The sequence below is a fragment of the Staurois parvus genome, unplaced genomic scaffold, assembly GCF_062004578.1.
Source record: "Staurois parvus isolate SC_StPar_1 unplaced genomic scaffold, SC_StPar_1.0 ptg000207l, whole genome shotgun sequence".
In the NCBI taxonomy this organism is placed as follows: Eukaryota; Metazoa; Chordata; class Amphibia; order Anura; family Ranidae; genus Staurois; species Staurois parvus.
Genome location: NW_028318003.1, coordinates 249977 through 270059, shown reverse-complemented (window position 1 = coordinate 270059; position 20083 = coordinate 249977). Strand labels below are relative to the sequence as shown.

The following is a 20083-nucleotide window of genomic DNA, read 5'->3' as shown; positions in this document are numbered from 1 at the left end:
CTTACCTATTTATACTGGGTGAAATGCTAACAGTTATGTGTAACAACCAATATTTATTCTTTCCATCTTTTCCAGCATAAATGTCATGGTGTCACATGCAATGTGCCTTCCTGCTTACGGAACGGAGAAAGAGCAGTCGAGGTTGACACCACGGACCCTTGCTGTCTAGCATATGAATGTCGTAAGTGTGATTGTGGACTCTTTTTGGAGCAAATGACAAGGAAACTGTAATGATTTAAAGTTTGTGAATCGATATATTTTCAAAACTGATTTTTTTTATCCACTTTTATTATTTAAATGCGGTTTTATATTAAAAAGTGAAAGTCCAATGGATGCACCAATGACACTGCTCACTGTGGGAAAGAGCAGAGAAGAAGGTGTTTGCCTTCAGACTCCTTCTCTATGATTTAAACTCTCTAGTGCCCTGTGTGAAGACCAGGCAAGGAGGCAGAGAGATGGGGATAATTCATTCTTCTGGGTGGTTGTTGTACAGCAAAGTTTCTCTGTAGTTTTGACGTAAACAATACACAGCAAAGATAATATTAACTCAGTTAATGAGGTGAGGCTGTGTTCACATGAATAACCTTTTTCACGTGCAAGCAAAATGCAGATGTTTTATTTAAATTCCTGAAAGATTGCACACGAGGGGCAATTAAAGGTTCTTTTTGGCCAATCAAATGATGCATCTTTCTGTATGTAATGAAGGTAAATCTTTCGGGCTTAGCTTAGCCTTCACTCTCCAAATGACTGTCTGATAAAACGGAATAAATGAATAAATATGTGTTTTGTTTTACAGAGTGTGACCCATGCCCACCAGCTCCTTTTTGTGATGGTGCCGATCTAATTGTGAACTTTAACTTGGTGGCAGAATGTTGTCCAATATATGAATGTCGTAAGTAATTCTATACATTTTCCACACCTAAAGAAGACCTCTCAATCAAAGGCCATTTGCATCTAGACTGTCCCCTTCAAAAACCCCTCAGCAATATCAGAGAAAGAACAACTCTACAGTGTGAAAACAAGCACTGCTAATGGGTGCTCATACTTCAGTCATTTACATACAGAGTAATTAACAAAAATCAGCACCTCTCTGTGGCTACCATTGAATATCTGTGGTTTAGGGTTCAGGCCTAAGTCATGCAATGAATGACTTTGTACATGAATGTCTGCAATATAGTACCAACAGAAAAAGACTTGACTAAGAGGTGCTGGGAATGCTACAGTTTACATTTTTCCAGTCCTTTCTTTCCCAGGATTTTAGTATTGAGACATGCTATTAGTCAATTACTGACAATGAATAATCGTGATTGTAGGGTTTCTCATGAGAATGTATTTGAATATTTATGAGTTGGGTCGGTCTCAGCAGATAGACCGTCAGTCACAACCAGTGAGAAGGAAGGAGGGGCGGGGCTGGGGGTCGAATACACACTGGGGTCTATTGATGCTGGCTGCTGGGCAATCCATGTCGCCGTAGAGGATCTATTTTTTTGTTAGCGTCTATTGGAACCGGGGAGATGTATTGTTGCTGGCAGGGAACCTATTGTTTCTGTGGGGTCTTGTGTTGCTGGGAGATTAATTGTTGCTGGGAGGGACCTACTGTAGATGGAGAGATTTATTGATGCTGGCTGCAGGAGGGTCTACTGATGCTGATTGCTGGGAAATCTGTTTTTGTTGGAATCTTTTGTTTCTGGGGGATCTATTGTTACTGGATGATCTATTGTTGCTAGGGGGCATCTATATTTGCAGTCTGCAGGGGATCTATTTTAATGCTTTTATTGTTTTTCACAAATTCCATACAAGTTGCTTAGCACAACAAAATGATACTTGTTTCTGTATTCTCTAAAAGTGGCGGTATTGGGAGGTGGGCAGGGGGTGGACCCAAGGGACAGAGACAGGGGTGACTTGGTAGGAGGGGTTTCCTTCTCCTATTCTCTGAGTTAAAAAAAACTCTGCATAAAAGTATCTAGAGCTGATGTTTTTCTCTTTACATTTTAGCACCGCCAACAACACCCCAACCACCTCCACCCTTTACCGTAAGTCATTAATTATTATTCTTCCCACATGAAGCATCTTTTTAGTTTTGCTAATTTAATGATTTTTTTTATTGCATATCATAGTAAAGCGTATTATAATTATTTTTATTGTTGTTGTTGTTATTGCTGTTATCAATATTAGCAATATATTCCCCAAATTATATTTATTTACATTCCCCATATATATTTGCTTTCCATCTGCAATTCTTGTTGGCTAAAATATTGAGACAAAAAAAAAATAGATCACAATCAGTATAAACAGAGCATGTAAATGCAATGAGTACATTTGACTGGACCTTATCCATATAGAATTACACTGAGAAAACACGACTGCATTTTAACATGCTTTTAGCTGTATCTGACATTTTTCATTTTGTTCATCCATAGAACCCACCCACTCCACCTCCACCTCCAGTAAGTTATACTAGTTGTTATCTTTATAGCCTATAGCCTTTATAATGTTTTAATGGTCTAGGAGAGCAGTGTGGACTCTGGAGCTCAAGTCAAGTAGAAGATACATTGAGAGAAATACATAGACTGGCAATAAGGAGCTCTCCTTCAGAAAATGCTAGTTACCTGTCATCCCTGCTTATCTGGTGGAGCCTTATGGAGCCACTGACACAACTCCATAGTCTGTGCTTTGTTTGATGCATTCAGGTTCCACTGATTTAGAAAGTATTGAAGAGGTCAGCAATAACAGTCTACATACTATATATATTTCCCTGTACATGTTCCTGTACTCTAGAAGCTGTGCCCCCCCGCCCCAAAAAGGCAAGAATAGGCAAAGGACCTTAAAGTAGAACTATAACCAATTTTTTTTCATTTTGGATAAGCAGTAAGGAAGGGTTATAACCCGTTTTTTTTTTTGCCAGCTGTGTCCAATTGGGGAGATTTGCCTTCACTTCCCGTCCGATAGCCCAAATAAGGAGGGAGAGGAAATCCCTGCAAATTAAGGGAATCCCTTGGGGCCCCCAGGTCACCAGAACTTTAATAATGAATCCTAATGAAATAATGAAACTAGGTAGAAGATAATAATACTTTTGGTTGGACTATGCTTACATCCATAACCAAGACATTTTCTTTATGCTTGATGGTTTTACACATTTATGTATGCACTTACACACGATTGCTTTTCTGTTTCCAAAAGCCATCATGCACGGATATACTCTGTGCTCCTGTGTCCTGTGAGATGACAGGTGCCACCCCAGTTGTAATGGAAGCTCCTTCTGGCGCTCGCTGCTGTCCAGTCATTATCTGCCGTAAGTTGAATTGTGCAAAGAAATGTATTGTTAGGTAACAATGTATAAAAGTTTAAAAAAAATGAATTCCAAAGCTTTTTAGTTAATTGACAGTTTTCATTTTACCGTAAAGCATAGCAGAGCTTTCTTTACAAAGGTGATTTGCTTTTATCGCAAATCCTTCCACCCCCTCAAAAAAAAGTGTTTATTCCAATCATTGTTTATGAAGCTGGGCCAACTGTACAATCATATATCGAATTAATCCAAACTGCCTATCTCCATTTCAGACTAGTTAGCTTTCATCAGTGCTGTGTATGAGAGTTCATGTCAGCATAACTTGTCTGTCTATATGTTATCATTCATTTCAGAAAATACAATTTCTTGTTCATTGAATACATGCTTGCTGTTTAAGGTGTTGTCTATTCTTTATATGCAGAATGTCAAGATCTATGCGATATTCCCACATGCGATGATAACAGGCCACCACTGCTGCTTGGAGACCCCGAAACACAGTGCTGTCCTGAACATCAGTGTCGTAAGTGTCTTTATAGCAAGAGAGTGGGGGAACTTTGCAGCAGGCCTGTATTTGCTACCCATAGAAAGTATTCATAATACAGATTTATTTTTTCTAATGCAAATTCTAATTTGATCATTATTGTAAGCTGAAAAATATTAACTATACCTTATATGAGTACCAGTGCTTCACAGTATAATAGTCTTGTGAGTGTCCAGCCAATAAAGCTTGGTGATGCCTGGACTGCTGCAGTGAGGGAGAATGAAATGATCAGGTCTCATCTGGCCCCCAGACTATGAGTTATGCAGCAGTCACTTCTTCTGCTACCTCTGCTCACACACCAAAGTGATCGTCATGGCAATGGGACAGTTAAAAAACATCAGTTAACTGGATTAATAATAGAGTTTTTAGATCGTGTTTTGTTAGAATCGTTTTGTGTCTTACTGGAAACTATTTTGTTCCCTCATTTCATTATTAGGTACTGAGTTGGGGATGATGGAGGGGGGGGCGTTATTCTTTGGCATCTTTGCCTTCGGTTTCAGTTGATTTTCTCTCAGAATTCTTGTAGATTGAATAGTACACTTAATAAATTAATACTTCTTCTACTCCAGCAGTGCTTTCCCAGCATTTCCAGGTGCACCCATCTGCTCTGGTTATAATTGTAAAATTCTAAAATAATAAATTATAAAATAAAAAGGAAAAAGGAGAAGGCAGCAGAAGTCAGTGGCGGGAGCATAGCCAGGAGCTCAAAAGAGAAGATATTTTGCCTTGATGGCCATAGGTGTAATCATTCATGCCTTGGAGTGTGCGAGTGTGAAAAAAAAAGATCTTCTGTCAATAAGCTCAAGCTGCTCTTTTGTCCTCTGCCAGAAATCTCTTGTGACCTTAATTCAGTTAGAGAGGGCAAAGCAGAGTAACCCCCATAACAACACATTAGATGTTAGTTTCCTTAAACCAGATCACTGAAAAATGAATTGTGATTGGTTGTTGTGCTACATGACCATTTGCTTTATAACATTTTCTAATGCTGTTTTGTGTATTTTCTTTTCTTTTTCAGCACCTCCACCACCTCCACCTCCTGTAAGTTTTCACCAATTAAAACACTTTATAGCCAAGTTCACCCAAAGCTCATACTTCAGTTTTGGATGGACATCAGCACTTGTTTTTAGGGTGTTTTCCAATGGAAGGCCACTATAGTTTCTGGCACCACTTTTTCATATGGCCATTATAAAGCTGAAAATAGGTGTCATGGACTGCTTATCTAATCGATGTCCTTGGGATTTCAGAGATTAGTCGATACTCTGGAAAAAGTAGTATATTGTAATTATCATTGAAAAGTGGTTATTACGTTGCCCATAGCCTCTTAAAAGCTTTAATAGCAGTAGTGTTTATCAGAAGGAAAAAAAAAAACCCAGGGCCTATGCGTCCAGGAGCAGCAGCGTTTTGGCAGGAAAAAGACGCGAGCAAAGGCATCTAAATGTATTTAAACCTGCCTAAACGCGTGTTGACGCCAGGCGCGTTTAGCGCTTCAGCTTTAATTCATTTAAATGGCCAGAATAATAATGTATAATTATTCTGGCCAATGAAATTCATTAATGCCCAAGCGCTTGACGCCTTTAAATGCACCTAAATGTTTGCGTCTTTGAAATGTCCTGTCTGTGTGAGGCCTTATAGAGCTTCCATGTTGCACTGCAGCTTTCAATAGCACTAAAGCTGAAGCTAAAATGTTTCCATCACAGACCTACTCTGACATTAGAATGAGGCAAACAAGTCTTTTCCTAAGCAGGCCTAGTAATGATAATTGTACTCCATAACATGTCCCTATGACCATTCTAATAGTACACCTCTCTCTAAATTGTAGCCTCCATGTAGCCACGTGACCTGCGCTCCTGAACCCACTTGTGAAGACAATGAGTATAAGATTCAAACTCCAACTGATGACCCTTGCTGCCAGACATTCTCCTGCAGTAAGTGCTGACCTTCATTATGTGACTTTGTTGCATTCTTTCATTTCAAAGAAAAGCTATACAATACAAAACACATGTGACAGCAAGTAGATGGAAATAACAAAGTAAGAGAGTGTGAAAAAGTATTTGAAGATCAAGGGAAGGCTGCAAACCATAAGATTTGCATCTATCTGTCATTTGATTTACCATCTGACTGGTGGCTACTGGTCACTGCACTGTTCAATTTTGCATTGTCTGATTGAAGCAATCTGTTGTGTTATTTGGATGTTGATATTCCACTGCTGTTTATATACTGTATATGCTGTACACAGTTGTAAGTTGCTTGCTGAGTTAGGCTAGATGGTAATCACATGTTCCTCTTTTTATTTTTCAGTTCCTATACCAACAACTCCCGTAAGTACAAAAAAAGGTAGAATGTGTAAAATCTGATTGTAGTATAAATTCAGTGGACTATCAGGCTGATTTTGTAAGTTCATGTGGAATTGATAAAATGCAGGTAAAGCTTTGTTTGACAAATATAATGATGTGTAATCAAGCCCCACTGCATAACCACTTCGGGTCTCATGACTCCCTAAACTGTATCCTTGAGACTTGTATTAATCCATTGTAAAAACTGAGAACTGTACGTACATCTCAAACATAGAGTATATGCCGACTGCTGTTGGTACCTGTATAAAACATTATTCAGGCGGATGCCCTGATTCTTCTGTGCTGCTGGACCCCATAGCACCTGCCTGACCTGCTATGGCTAAAAGATGATTGCTGCAACCAATGGCTGCATTTTGCAAATCATCATTCAGCTCTAAACTCCAGGCAAGCAGATAAACAAACAGATGAAATACATTTATGGGAGCTTTTATTACCTGCTAAAGGATATTTATTTTTGACCATGCTCTCGTTACATCTTCATGGCTCAGCCACATAGCACAGCCACGACTGACAGGTCAGGACATGTGAAATGTATCTGCTGCAGTTCCATAACACTTGCAGATTTTTCCTCACCTCAAGCCTCTGATGGAACAGTGAAAGGAGAAGCATCAGACTTATGAGCTAATGTCTCTGTCACTCTGATCTCTCCTCCTATTAGAATGGCACTTGTCTTTTAGCTGGCTCCTTTTCTGTACAGGCACTGCAACAGGTTTATTTCAGGTCAGATTCAAGCTACTTACACAGCTTGAATTAAAAAAGAAAGCACTGACACCTATTTGTGTATGTACTGGTATGCACTGGCATCTTATGTTGTTATTGTTTTTTCCAGGCTCCTCCTCCTCCTCCTCCTGTGACGGTAAGTTTATTTTTTATGTGCCGACAAGCAAACTGATAGAATAGCATATAAAGTAATCAAATGTTCCATCAGTAGTGTTGCGCACTGAGATTTTAGCATCATAAGTGTAAATCTGTATCTCCGGGTATCAATAGAGTGTTGGGGATTAGGTCAGTGGTCAGCAGGGGCGGACTGACAACTCATGGTGCCCCTGGGCAGTAGGGGATCATGGGGCCTACTGACCCTGGGCCCTCGGGCAGTGCCCGAGTGCACGAATGGTCAGTCCGCCCCTGGTGATCAGTAGGAGTAAGGTTTAAGCACAGATGTGCCTTTAACAAAACTAGACCCCCTCCCCCCCCAACCCCCTTCCCCCATGTAGCCTTCATTAACTAATCTACACTAAAATCTCCTTCCTCTGCTGTTTACTGAACTTAATAGCATAGCCGCGGTCACTTCTAATGTTTAAAGTCCTGCAGCAGTAATTCTCTTCAGTACTGGCCATGCTTGTACAGTAAACCCTCAGAGATTTGTATGGGACTTCTCCTATTATATTTATAACCTCCTCAGTACCAAAACACATTGCTAACCTGGGAATAAATGTTCTCCTATCTATTGTATATATTGATTGTCCAATGAAAGTGATCTTCCTGTCACTTCCTACAGCCTTGTGACAGCAGCGGATGCCTACCAGCAGACTGTAGAGATGGTGAAATAATAGTAGAGACGTCAAACGATGATGATCCTTGCTGTCCCACATACACATGTAGTAAGTACATTGCTGGAACATTTCTTTTTAGTGATCATAAAAATGATGTCAATTGCTTACACTACAGGAAGTATACAAATCTCAAGATATGTTTGAATTAAAAAAGGTTTTATATATGTTTAGCAATGCTGTCATTTACATACCCCAAGAAAGCTACTGCCTTTTTAGCCGGAAATGTCCTCATACTTTTTCTTTCAATGTGTAAAGTGATGGTGCAGCTTTTTGCATCCGTCATGACACAGCTGGATAAAAGGTGGAAGGACATAGTGAAAAGATGGTGGAGTTTCCTGTCAACAGGACTCCAGTACCAGAAAGTAAAACGGCAGTGAACATTGCATTTGTGCTAAGGAATTCCAACTCCACAGATGCCATAGGACAGCTTTGCAGCAAGCTCACACGAGTAATAATAGTAGTAGTAGTATAGTTTCCTGTTTAATGTGAAATGTATCATTTTCTACAGTACCTCCACCACCGCCACCACCTACTCCTCCAGTGAATACACCTGTAAGTACCGTTCTGACTTAAGTAATATCTTACCTATTTATACTGGGTGAAATGCTAACAGTTATGTGTAACAACCAATATTTATTCTTTCCATCTTTTCCAGCATAAATGTCATGGTGTCACATGCAATGTGCCTTCCTGCTTACGGAACGGAGAAAGAGCAGTCGAGGTTGACACCACGGACCCTTGCTGTCTAGCATATGAATGTCGTAAGTGTGATTGTGGACTCTTTTTGGAGCAAATGACAAGGAAACTGTAATGATTTAAAGTTTGTGAATCGATATATTTTCAAAACTGATTTTTTTTATCCACTTTTATTATTTAAATGCGGTTTTATATTAAAAAGTGAAAGTCCAATGGATGCACCAATGACACTGCTCACTGTGGGAAAGAGCAGAGAAGAAGGTGTTTGCCTTCAGACTCCTTCTCTATGATTTAAACTCTCTAGTGCCCTGTGTGAAGACCAGGCAAGGAGGCAGAGAGATGGGGATAATTCATTCTTCTGGGTGGTTGTTGTACAGCAAAGTTTCTCTGTAGTTTTGACGTAAACAATACACAGCAAAGATAATATTAACTCAGTTAATGAGGTGAGGCTGTGTTCACATGAATAACCTTTTTCACGTGCAAGCAAAATGCAGATGTTTTATTTAAATTCCTGAAAGATTGCACACGAGGGGCAATTAAAGGTTCTTTTTGGCCAATCAAATGATGCATCTTTCTGTATGTAATGAAGGTAAATCTTTCGGGCTTAGCTTAGCCTTCACTCTCCAAATGACTGTCTGATAAAACGGAATAAATGAATAAATATGTGTTTTGTTTTACAGAGTGTGACCCATGCCCACCAGCTCCTTTTTGTGATGGTGCCGATCTAATTGTGAACTTTAACTTGGTGGCAGAATGTTGTCCAATATATGAATGTCGTAAGTAATTCTATACATTTTCCACACCTAAAGAAGACCTCTCAATCAAAGGCCATTTGCATCTAGACTGTCCCCTTCAAAAACCCCTCAGCAATATCAGAGAAAGAACAACTCTACAGTGTGAAAACAAGCACTGCTAATGGGTGCTCATACTTCAGTCATTTACTGTACATACAGAGTAATTAACAAAAATCAGCACCTCTCTGTGGCTACCATTGAATATCTGTGGTTTAGGGTTCAGGTCTAAGTCATGCAATGAATGACTTTGTACATGAATGTCTGCAATATAGTACCAACAGAAAAAGACTTGACTAAGAGGTGCTGGGAATGCTACAGTTTACATTTTTCCAGTCCTTTCTTTCCCAGGATTTTAGTATTGAGACATGCTATTAGTCAATTACTGACAATGAATAATCGTGATTGTAGGGTTTCTCATGAGAATGTATTTGAATATTTATGAGTTGGGTCGGTCTCAGCAGATAGACCGTCAGTCACAACCAGTGAGAAGGAAGGAGGGGCGGGGCTGGGGGTCGAATACACACTGGGGTCTATTGATGCTGGCTGCTGGGCAATCCATGTCGCCGTAGAGGATCTATTTTTTTGTTAGCGTCTATTGGAACCGGGGAGATGTATTGTTGCTGGCAGGGAACCTATTGTTTCTGTGGGGTCTTGTGTTGCTGGGAGATTAATTGTTGCTGGGAGGGACCTACTGTAGATGGAGAGATTTATTGATGCTGGCTGCAGGAGGGTCTACTGATGCTGATTGCTGGGAAATCTGTTTTTGTTGGAATCTTTTGTTTCTGGGGGATCTATTGTTACTGGATGATCTATTGTTGCTAGGGGGCATCTATATTTGCAGTCTGCAGGGGATCTATTTTAATGCTTTTATTGTTTTTCACAAATTCCATACAAGTTGCTTAGCACAACAAAATGATACTTGTTTCTGTATTCTCTAAAAGTGGCGGTATTGGGAGGTGGGCAGGGGGTGGACCCAAGGGACAGAGACAGGGGTGACTTGGTAGGAGGGGTTTCCTTCTCCTATTCTCTGAGTTAAAAAAAACTCTGCATAAAAGTATCTAGAGCTGATGTTTTTCTCTTTACATTTTAGCACCGCCAACAACACCCCAACCACCTCCACCCTTTACCGTAAGTCATTAATTATTATTCTTCCCACATGAAGAATCTTTTTAGTTTTGCTAATTTAATGATTTTTTTTATTGCATATCATAGTAAAGCGTATTATAATTATTTTTATTGTTGTTGTTGTTATTGCTGTTATCAATATTAGCAATATATTCCCCAAATTATATTTATTTACATTCCCCATATATATTTGCTTTCCATCTGCAATTCTTGTTGGCTAAAATATTGAGACAAAAAAAAAATAGATCACAATCAGTATAAACAGAGCATGTAAATGCAATGAGTACATTTGACTGGACCTTATCCATATAGAATTACACTGAGAAAACACGACTGCATTTTAACATGCTTTTAGCTGTATCTGACATTTTTCATTTTGTTCATCCATAGAACCCACCCACTCCACCTCCACCTCCAGTAAGTTATACTAGTTGTTATCTTTATAGCCTATAGCCTTTATAATGTTTTAATGGTCTAGGAGAGCAGTGTGGACTCTGGAGCTCAAGTCAAGTAGAAGATACATTGAGAGAAATACATAGACTGGCAATAAGGAGCTCTCCTTCAGAAAATGCTAGTTACCTGTCATCCCTGCTTATCTGGTGGAGCCTTATGGAGCCACTGACACAACTCCATAGTCTGTGCTTTGTTTGATGCATTCAGGTTCCACTGATTTAGAAAGTATTGAAGAGGTCAGCAATAACAGTCTACATACTATATATATTTCCCTGTACATGTTCCTGTACTCTAGAAGCTGTGCCCCCCCGCCCCAAAAAGGCAAGAATAGGCAAAGGACCTTAAAGTAGAACTATAACCAATTTTTTTTCATTTTGGATAAGCAGTAAGGAAGGGTTATAACCCGTTTTTTTTTTTGCCAGCTGTGTCCAATTGGGGAGATTTGCCTTCACTTCCCGTCCGATAGCCCAAATAAGGAGGGAGAGGAAATCCCTGCAAATTAAGGGAATCCCTTGGGGCCCCCAGGTCACCAGAACTTTAATAATGAATCCTAATGAAATAATGAAACTAGGTAGAAGATAATAATACTTTTGGTTGGACTATGCTTACATCCATAACCAAGACATTTTCTTTATGCTTGATGGTTTTACACATTTATGTATGCACTTACACACGATTGCTTTTCTGTTTCCAAAAGCCATCATGCACGGATATACTCTGTGCTCCTGTGTCCTGTGAGATGACAGGTGCCACCCCAGTTGTAATGGAAGCTCCTTCTGGCGCTCGCTGCTGTCCAGTCATTATCTGCCGTAAGTTGAATTGTGCAAAGAAATGTATTGTTAGGTAACAATGTATAAAAGTTTAAAAAAAATGAATTCCAAAGCTTTTTAGTTAATTGACAGTTTTCATTTTACCGTAAAGCATAGCAGAGCTTTCTTTACAAAGGTGATTTGCTTTTATCGCAAATCCTTCCACCCCCTCAAAAAAAAGTGTTTATTCCAATCATTGTTTATGAAGCTGGGCCAACTGTACAATCATATATCGAATTAATCCAAACTGCCTATCTCCATTTCAGACTAGTTAGCTTTCATCAGTGCTGTGTATGAGAGTTCATGTCAGCATAACTTGTCTGTCTATATGTTATCATTCATTTCAGAAAATACAATTTCTTGTTCATTGAATACATGCTTGCTGTTTAAGGTGTTGTCTATTCTTTATATGCAGAATGTCAAGATCTATGCGATATTCCCACATGCGATGATAACAGGCCACCACTGCTGCTTGGAGACCCCGAAACACAGTGCTGTCCTGAACATCAGTGTCGTAAGTGTCTTTATAGCAAGAGAGTGGGGGAACTTTGCAGCAGGCCTGTATTTGCTACCCATAGAAAGTATTCATAATACAGATTTATTTTTTCTAATGCAAATTCTAATTTGATCATTATTGTAAGCTGAAAAATATTAACTATACCTTATATGAGTACCAGTGCTTCACAGTATAATAGTCTTGTGAGTGTCCAGCCAATAAAGCTTGGTGATGCCTGGACTGCTGCAGTGAGGGAGAATGAAATGATCAGGTCTCATCTGGCCCCCAGACTATGAGTTATGCAGCAGTCACTTCTTCTGCTACCTCTGCTCACACACCAAAGTGATCGTCATGGCAATGGGACAGTTAAAAAACATCAGTTAACTGGATTAATAATAGAGTTTTTAGATCGTGTTTTGTTAGAATCGTTTTGTGTCTTACTGGAAACTATTTTGTTCCCTCATTTCATTATTAGGTACTGAGTTGGGGATGATGGAGGGGGGGGCGTTATTCTTTGGCATCTTTGCCTTCGGTTTCAGTTGATTTTCTCTCAGAATTCTTGTAGATTGAATAGTACACTTAATAAATTAATACTTCTTCTACTCCAGCAGTGCTTTCCCAGCATTTCCAGGTGCACCCATCTGCTCTGGTTATAATTGTAAAATTCTAAAATAATAAATTATAAAATAAAAAGGAAAAAGGAGAAGGCAGCAGAAGTCAGTGGCGGGAGCATAGCCAGGAGCTCAAAAGAGAAGATATTTTGCCTTGATGGCCATAGGTGTAATCATTCATGCCTTGGAGTGTGCGAGTGTGAAAAAAAAAGATCTTCTGTCAATAAGCTCAAGCTGCTCTTTTGTCCTCTGCCAGAAATCTCTTGTGACCTTAATTCAGTTAGAGAGGGCAAAGCAGAGTAACCCCCATAACAACACATTAGATGTTAGTTTCCTTAAACCAGATCACTGAAAAATGAATTGTGATTGGTTGTTGTGCTACATGACCATTTGCTTTATAACATTTTCTAATGCTGTTTTGTGTATTTTCTTTTCTTTTTCAGCACCTCCACCACCTCCACCTCCTGTAAGTTTTCACCAATTAAAACACTTTATAGCCAAGTTCACCCAAAGCTCATACTTCAGTTTTGGATGGACATCAGCACTTGTTTTTAGGGTGTTTTCCAATGGAAGGCCACTATAGTTTCTGGCACCACTTTTTCATATGGCCATTATAAAGCTGAAAATAGGTGTCATGGACTGCTTATCTAATCGATGTCCTTGGGATTTCAGAGATTAGTCGATACTCTGGAAAAAGTAGTATATTGTAATTATCATTGAAAAGTGGTTATTACGTTGCCCATAGCCTCTTAAAAGCTTTAATAGCAGTAGTGTTTATCAGAAGGAAAAAAAAAAACCCAGGGCCTATGCGTCCAGGAGCAGCAGCGTTTTGGCAGGAAAAAGACGCGAGCAAAGGCATCTAAATGTATTTAAACCTGCCTAAACGCGTGTTGACGCCAGGCGCGTTTAGCGCTTCAGCTTTAATTCATTTAAATGGCCAGAATAATAATGTATAATTATTCTGGCCAATGAAATTCATTAATGCCCAAGCGCTTGACGCCTTTAAATGCACCTAAATGTTTGCGTCTTTGAAATGTCCTGTCTGTGTGAGGCCTTATAGAGCTTCCATGTTGCACTGCAGCTTTCAATAGCACTAAAGCTGAAGCTAAAATGTTTCCATCACAGACCTACTCTGACATTAGAATGAGGCAAACAAGTCTTTTCCTAAGCAGGCCTAGTAATGATAATTGTACTCCATAACATGTCCCTATGACCATTCTAATAGTACACCTCTCTCTATATTGTAGCCTCCATGTAGCCACGTGACCTGCGCTCCTGAACCCACTTGTGAAGACAATGAGTATAAGATTCAAACTCCAACTGATGACCCTTGCTGCCAGACATTCTCCTGCAGTAAGTGCTGACCTTCATTATGTGACTTTGTTGCATTCTTTCATTTCAAAGAAAAGCTATACAATACAAAACACATGTGACAGCAAGTAGATGGAAATAACAAAGTAAGAGAGTGTGAAAAAGTATTTGAAGATCAAGGGAAGGCTGCAAACCATAAGATTTGCATCTATCTGTCATTTGATTTACCATCTGACTGGTGGCTACTGGTCACTGCACTGTTCAATTTTGCATTGTCTGATTGAAGCAATCTGTTGTGTTATTTGGATGTTGATATTCCACTGCTGTTTATATACTGTATATGCTGTACACAGTTGTAAGTTGCTTGCTGAGTTAGGCTAGATGGTAATCACATGTTCCTCTTTTTATTTTTCAGTTCCTATACCAACAACTCCCGTAAGTACAAAAAAAGGTAGAATGTGTAAAATCTGATTGTAGTATAAATTCAGTGGACTATCAGGCTGATTTTGTAAGTTCATGTGGAATTGATAAAATGCAGGTAAAGCTTTGTTTGACAAATATAATGATGTGTAATCAAGCCCCACTGCATAACCACTTCGGGTCTCATGACTCCCTAAACTGTATCCTTGAGACTTGTATTAATCCATTGTAAAAACTGAGAACTGTACGTACATCTCAAACATAGAGTATATGCCGACTGCTGTTGGTACCTGTATAAAACATTATTCAGGCGGATGCCCTGATTCTTCTGTGCTGCTGGACCCCATAGCACCTGCCTGACCTGCTATGGCTAAAAGATGATTGCTGCAACCAATGGCTGCATTTTGCAAATCATCATTCAGCTCTAAACTCCAGGCAAGCAGATAAACAAACAGATGAAATACATTTATGGGAGCTTTTATTACCTGCTAAAGGATATTTATTTTTGACCATGCTCTCGTTACATCTTCATGGCTCAGCCACATAGCACAGCCACGACTGACAGGTCAGGACATGTGAAATGTATCTGCTGCAGTTCCATAACACTTGCAGATTTTTCCTCACCTCAAGCCTCTGATGGAACAGTGAAAGGAGAAGCATCAGACTTATGAGCTAATGTCTCTGTCACTCTGATCTCTCCTCCTATTAGAATGGCACTTGTCTTTTAGCTGGCTCCTTTTCTGTACAGGCACTGCAACAGGTTTATTTCAGGTCAGATTCAAGCTACTTACACAGCTTGAATTAAAAAAGAAAGCACTGACACCTATTTGTGTATGTACTGGTATGCACTGGCATCTTATGTTGTTATTGTTTTTTCCAGGCTCCTCCTCCTCCTCCTCCTGTGACGGTAAGTTTATTTTTTATGTGCCGACAAGCAAACTGATAGAATAGCATATAAAGTAATCAAATGTTCCATCAGTAGTGTTGCGCACTGAGATTTTAGCATCATAAGTGTAAATCTGTATCTCCGGGTATCAATAGAGTGTTGGGGATTAGGTCAGTGGTCAGCAGGGGCGGACTGACAACTCATGGTGCCCCTGGGCAGTAGGGGATCATGGGGCCTACTGACCCTGGGCCCTCGGGCAGTGCCCGAGTGCACGAATGGTCAGTCCGCCCCTGGTGATCAGTAGGAGTAAGGTTTAAGCACAGATGTGCCTTTAACAAAACTAGACCCCCTCCCCCCCCAACCCCCTTCCCCCATGTAGCCTTCATTAACTAATCTACACTAAAATCTCCTTCCTCTGCTGTTTACTGAACTTAATAGCATAGCCGCGGTCACTTCTAATGTTTAAAGTCCTGCAGCAGTAATTCTCTTCAGTACTGGCCATGCTTGTACAGTAAACCCTCAGAGATTTGTATGGGACTTCTCCTATTATATTTATAACCTCCTCAGTACCAAAACACATTGCTAACCTGGGAATAAATGTTCTCCTATCTATTGTATATATTGATTGTCCAATGAAAGTGATCTTCCTGTCACTTCCTACAGCCTTGTGACAGCAGCGGATGCCTACCAGCAGACTGTAGAGATGGTGAAATAATAGTAGAGACGTCAAACGATGATAATCCTTGCTGTCCCACATACACATGTAGTAAGTACATTGCTGGAACATTTCTTTTTAGTGATCATAAAAATGATGTCAATTGCTTACACTACAGGAAGTATACAAATCTCAAGATATGTTTGAATTAAAAAAGGTTTTATATATGTTTAGCAATGCTGTCATTTACATACCCCAAGAAAGCTACTGCCTTTTTAGCCGGAAATGTCCTCATACTTTTTCTTTCAATGTGTAAAGTGATGGTGCAGCTTTTTGCATCCGTCATGACACAGCTGGATAAAAGGTGGAAGGACATAGTGAAAAGATGGTGGAGTTTCCTGTCAACAGGACTCCAGTACCAGAAAGTAAAACGGCAGTGAACATTGCATTTGTGCTAAGGAATTCCAACTCCACAGATGCCATAGGACAGCTTTGCAGCAAGCTCACACGAGTAATAATAGTAGTAGTAGTATAGTTTCCTGTTTAATGTGAAATGTATCATTTTCTACAGTACCTCCACCACCGCCACCACCTACTCCTCCAGTGAATACACCTGTAAGTACCGTTCTGACTTAAGTAATATCTTACCTATTTATACTGGGTGAAATGCTAACAGTTATGTGTAACAACCAATATTTATTCTTTCCATCTTTTCCAGCATAAATGTCATGGTGTCACATGCAATGTGCCTTCCTGCTTACGGAACGGAGAAAGAGCAGTCGAGGTTGACACCACGGACCCTTGCTGTCTAGCATATGAATGTCGTAAGTGTGATTGTGGACTCTTTTTGGAGCAAATGACAAGGAAACTGTAATGATTTAAAGTTTGTGAATCGATATATTTTCAAAACTGATTTTTTTTATCCACTTTTATTATTTAAATGCGGTTTTATATTAAAAAGTGAAAGTCCAATGGATGCACCAATGACACTGCTCACTGTGGGAAAGAGCAGAGAAGAAGGTGTTTGCCTTCAGACTCCTTCTCTATGATTTAAACTCTCTAGTGCCCTGTGTGAAGACCAGGCAAGGAGGCAGAGAGATGGGGATAATTCATTCTTCTGGGTGGTTGTTGTACAGCAAAGTTTCTCTGTAGTTTTGACGTAAACAATACACAGCAAAGATAATATTAACTCAGTTAATGAGGTGAGGCTGTGTTCACATGAATAACCTTTTTCACGTGCAAGCAAAATGCAGATGTTTTATTTAAATTCCTGAAAGATTGCACACGAGGGGCAATTAAAGGTTCTTTTTGGCCAATCAAATGATGCATCTTTCTGTATGTAATGAAGGTAAATCTTTCGGGCTTAGCTTAGCCTTCACTCTCCAAATGACTGTCTGATAAAACGGAATAAATGAATAAATATGTGTTTTGTTTTACAGAGTGTGACCCATGCCCACCAGCTCCTTTTTGTGATGGTGCCGATCTAATTGTGAACTTTAACTTGGTGGCAGAATGTTGTCCAATATATGAATGTCGTAAGTAATTCTATACATTTTCCACACCTAAAGAAGACCTCTCAATCAAAGGCCATTTGCATCTAGACTGTCCCCTTCAAAAACCCCTCAGCAATATCAGAGAAAGAACAACTCTACAGTGTGAAAACAAGCACTGCTAATGGGTGCTCATACTTCAGTCATTTACATACAGAGTAATTAACAAAAATCAGCACCTCTCTGTGGCTACCATTGAATATCTGTGGTTTAGGGTTCAGGTCTAAGTCATGCAATGAATGACTTTGTACATGAATGTCTGCAATATAGTACCAACAGAAAAAGACTTGACTAAGAGGTGCTGGGAATGCTACAGTTTACATTTTTCCAGTCCTTTCTTTCCCAGGATTTTAGTATTGAGACATGCTATTAGTCAATTACTGACAATGAATAATCGTGATTGTAGGGTTTCTCATGAGAATGTATTTGAATATTTATGAGTTGGGTCGGTCTCAGCAGATAGACCGTCAGTCACAACCAGTGAGAAGGAAGGAGGGGCGGGGCTGGGGGTCGAATACACACTGGGGTCTATTGATGCTGGCTGCTGGGCAATCCATGTCGCCGTAGAGGATCTATTTTTTTGTTAGCGTCTATTGGAACCGGGGAGATGTATTGTTGCTGGCAGGGAACCTATTGTTTCTGTGGGGTCTTGTGTTGCTGGGAGATTAATTGTTGCTGGGAGGGACCTACTGTAGATGGAGAGATTTATTGATGCTGGCTGCAGGAGGGTCTACTGATGCTGATTGCTGGGAAATCTGTTTTTGTTGGAATCTTTTGTTTCTGGGGGATCTATTGTTACTGGATGATCTATTGTTGCTAGGGGGCATCTATATTTGCAGTCTGCAGGGGATCTATTTTAATGCTTTTATTGTTTTTCACAAATTCCATACAAGTTGCTTAGCACAACAAAATGATACTTGTTTCTGTATTCTCTAAAAGTGGCGGTATTGGGAGGTGGGCAGGGGGTGGACCCAAGGGACAGAGACAGGGGTGACTTGGTAGGAGGGGTTTCCTTCTCCTATTCTCTGAGTTAAAAAAAACTCTGCATAAAAGTATCTAGAGCTGATGTTTTTCTCTTTACATTTTAGCACCGCCAACAACACCCCAACCACCTCCACCCTTTACCGTAAGTCATTAATTATTATTCTTCCCACATGAAGCATCTTTTTAGTTTTGCTAATTTAATGATTTTTTTTATTGCATATCATAGTAAAGCGTATTATAATTATTTTTATTGTTGTTGTTGTTATTGCTGTTATCAATATTAGCAATATATTCCCCAAATTATATTTATTTACATTCCCCATATATATTTGCTTTCCATCTGCAATTCTTGTTGGCTAAAATATTGAGACAAAAAAAAAATAGATCACAATCAGTATAAACAGAGCATGTAAATGCAATGAGTACATTTGACTGGACCTTATCCATATAGAATTACACTGAGAAAACACGACTGCATTTTAACATGCTTTTAGCTGTATCTGACATTTTTCATTTTGTTCATCCATAGAACCCACCCACTCCACCTCCACCTCCAGTAAGTTATACTAGTTGTTATCTTTATAGCCTATAGCCTTTATAATGTTTTAATGGTCTAGGAGAGCAGTGTGGACTCTGGAGCTCAAGTCAAGTAGAAGATACATTGAGAGAAATACATAGACTGGCAATAAGGAGCTCTCCTTCAGAAAATGCTAGTTACCTGTCATCCCTGCTTATCTGGTGGAGCCTTATGGAGCCACTGACACAACTCCATAGTCTGTGCTTTGTTTGATGCATTCAGGTTCCACTGATTTAGAAAGTATTGAAGAGGTCAGCAATAACAGTCTACATACTATATATATTTCCCTGTACATGTTCCTGTACTCTAGAAGCTGTGCCCCCCCGCCCCAAAAAGGCAAGAATAGGCAAAGGACCTTAAAGTAGAACTATAACCAATTTTTTTTCATTTTGGATAAGCAGTAAGGAAGGGTTATAACCCGTTTTTTTTTTTGCCAGCTGTGTCCAATTGGGGAGATTTGCCTTCACTTCCCGTCCGATAGCCCAAATAAGGAGGGAGAGGAAATCCCTGCAAATTAAGGGAATCCCTTGGGGCCCCCAGGTCACCAGAACTTTAATAATGAATCCTAATGAAATAATGAAACTAGGTAGAAGATAATAATACTTTTGGTTGGACTATGCTTACATCCATAACCAAGACATTTTCTTTATGCTTGATGGTTTTACACATTTATGTATGCACTTACACACGATTGCTTTTCTGTTTCCAAAAGCCATCATGCACGGATATACTCTGTGCTCCTGTGTCCTGTGAGATGACAGGTGCCACCCCAGTTGTAATGGAAGCTCCTTCTGGCGCTCGCTGCTGTCCAGTCATTATCTGCCGTAAGTTGAATTGTGCAAAGAAATGTATTGTTAGGTAACAATGTATAAAAGTTTAAAAAAAATGAATTCCAAAGCTTTTTAGTTAATTGACAGTTTTCATTTTACCGTAAAGCATAGCAGAGCTTTCTTTACAAAGGTGATTTGCTTTTATCGCAAAT

At 39.6% G+C, this 20083-nt stretch overlaps 1 protein-coding gene across 1 annotated transcript in view; it reads left to right on the top strand.

The window, feature by feature from the left end:
* Nucleotides 1-20083, top strand: part of LOC149461208 (uncharacterized) — a 329662-nt gene that overhangs the window by 194662 nt on the left and 114917 nt on the right. The window contains exons 115-128 of the mRNA XM_089678641.1: nt 76-181; nt 797-892; nt 3708-3806; nt 4843-4865; nt 5647-5752; nt 8243-8286; nt 8390-8495; nt 9111-9206; nt 12027-12125; nt 13162-13184; nt 13966-14071; nt 16562-16605; nt 16709-16814; nt 17430-17525. Coding sequence (XP_089534767.1) covers nt 76-181; nt 797-892; nt 3708-3806; nt 4843-4865; nt 5647-5752; nt 8243-8286; nt 8390-8495; nt 9111-9206; nt 12027-12125; nt 13162-13184; nt 13966-14071; nt 16562-16605; nt 16709-16814; nt 17430-17525 — 1150 coding nt within the window. The remainder of the gene's footprint in view (nt 1-75; nt 182-796; nt 893-3707; nt 3807-4842; nt 4866-5646; nt 5753-8242; nt 8287-8389; nt 8496-9110; nt 9207-12026; nt 12126-13161; nt 13185-13965; nt 14072-16561; nt 16606-16708; nt 16815-17429; nt 17526-20083) is intronic.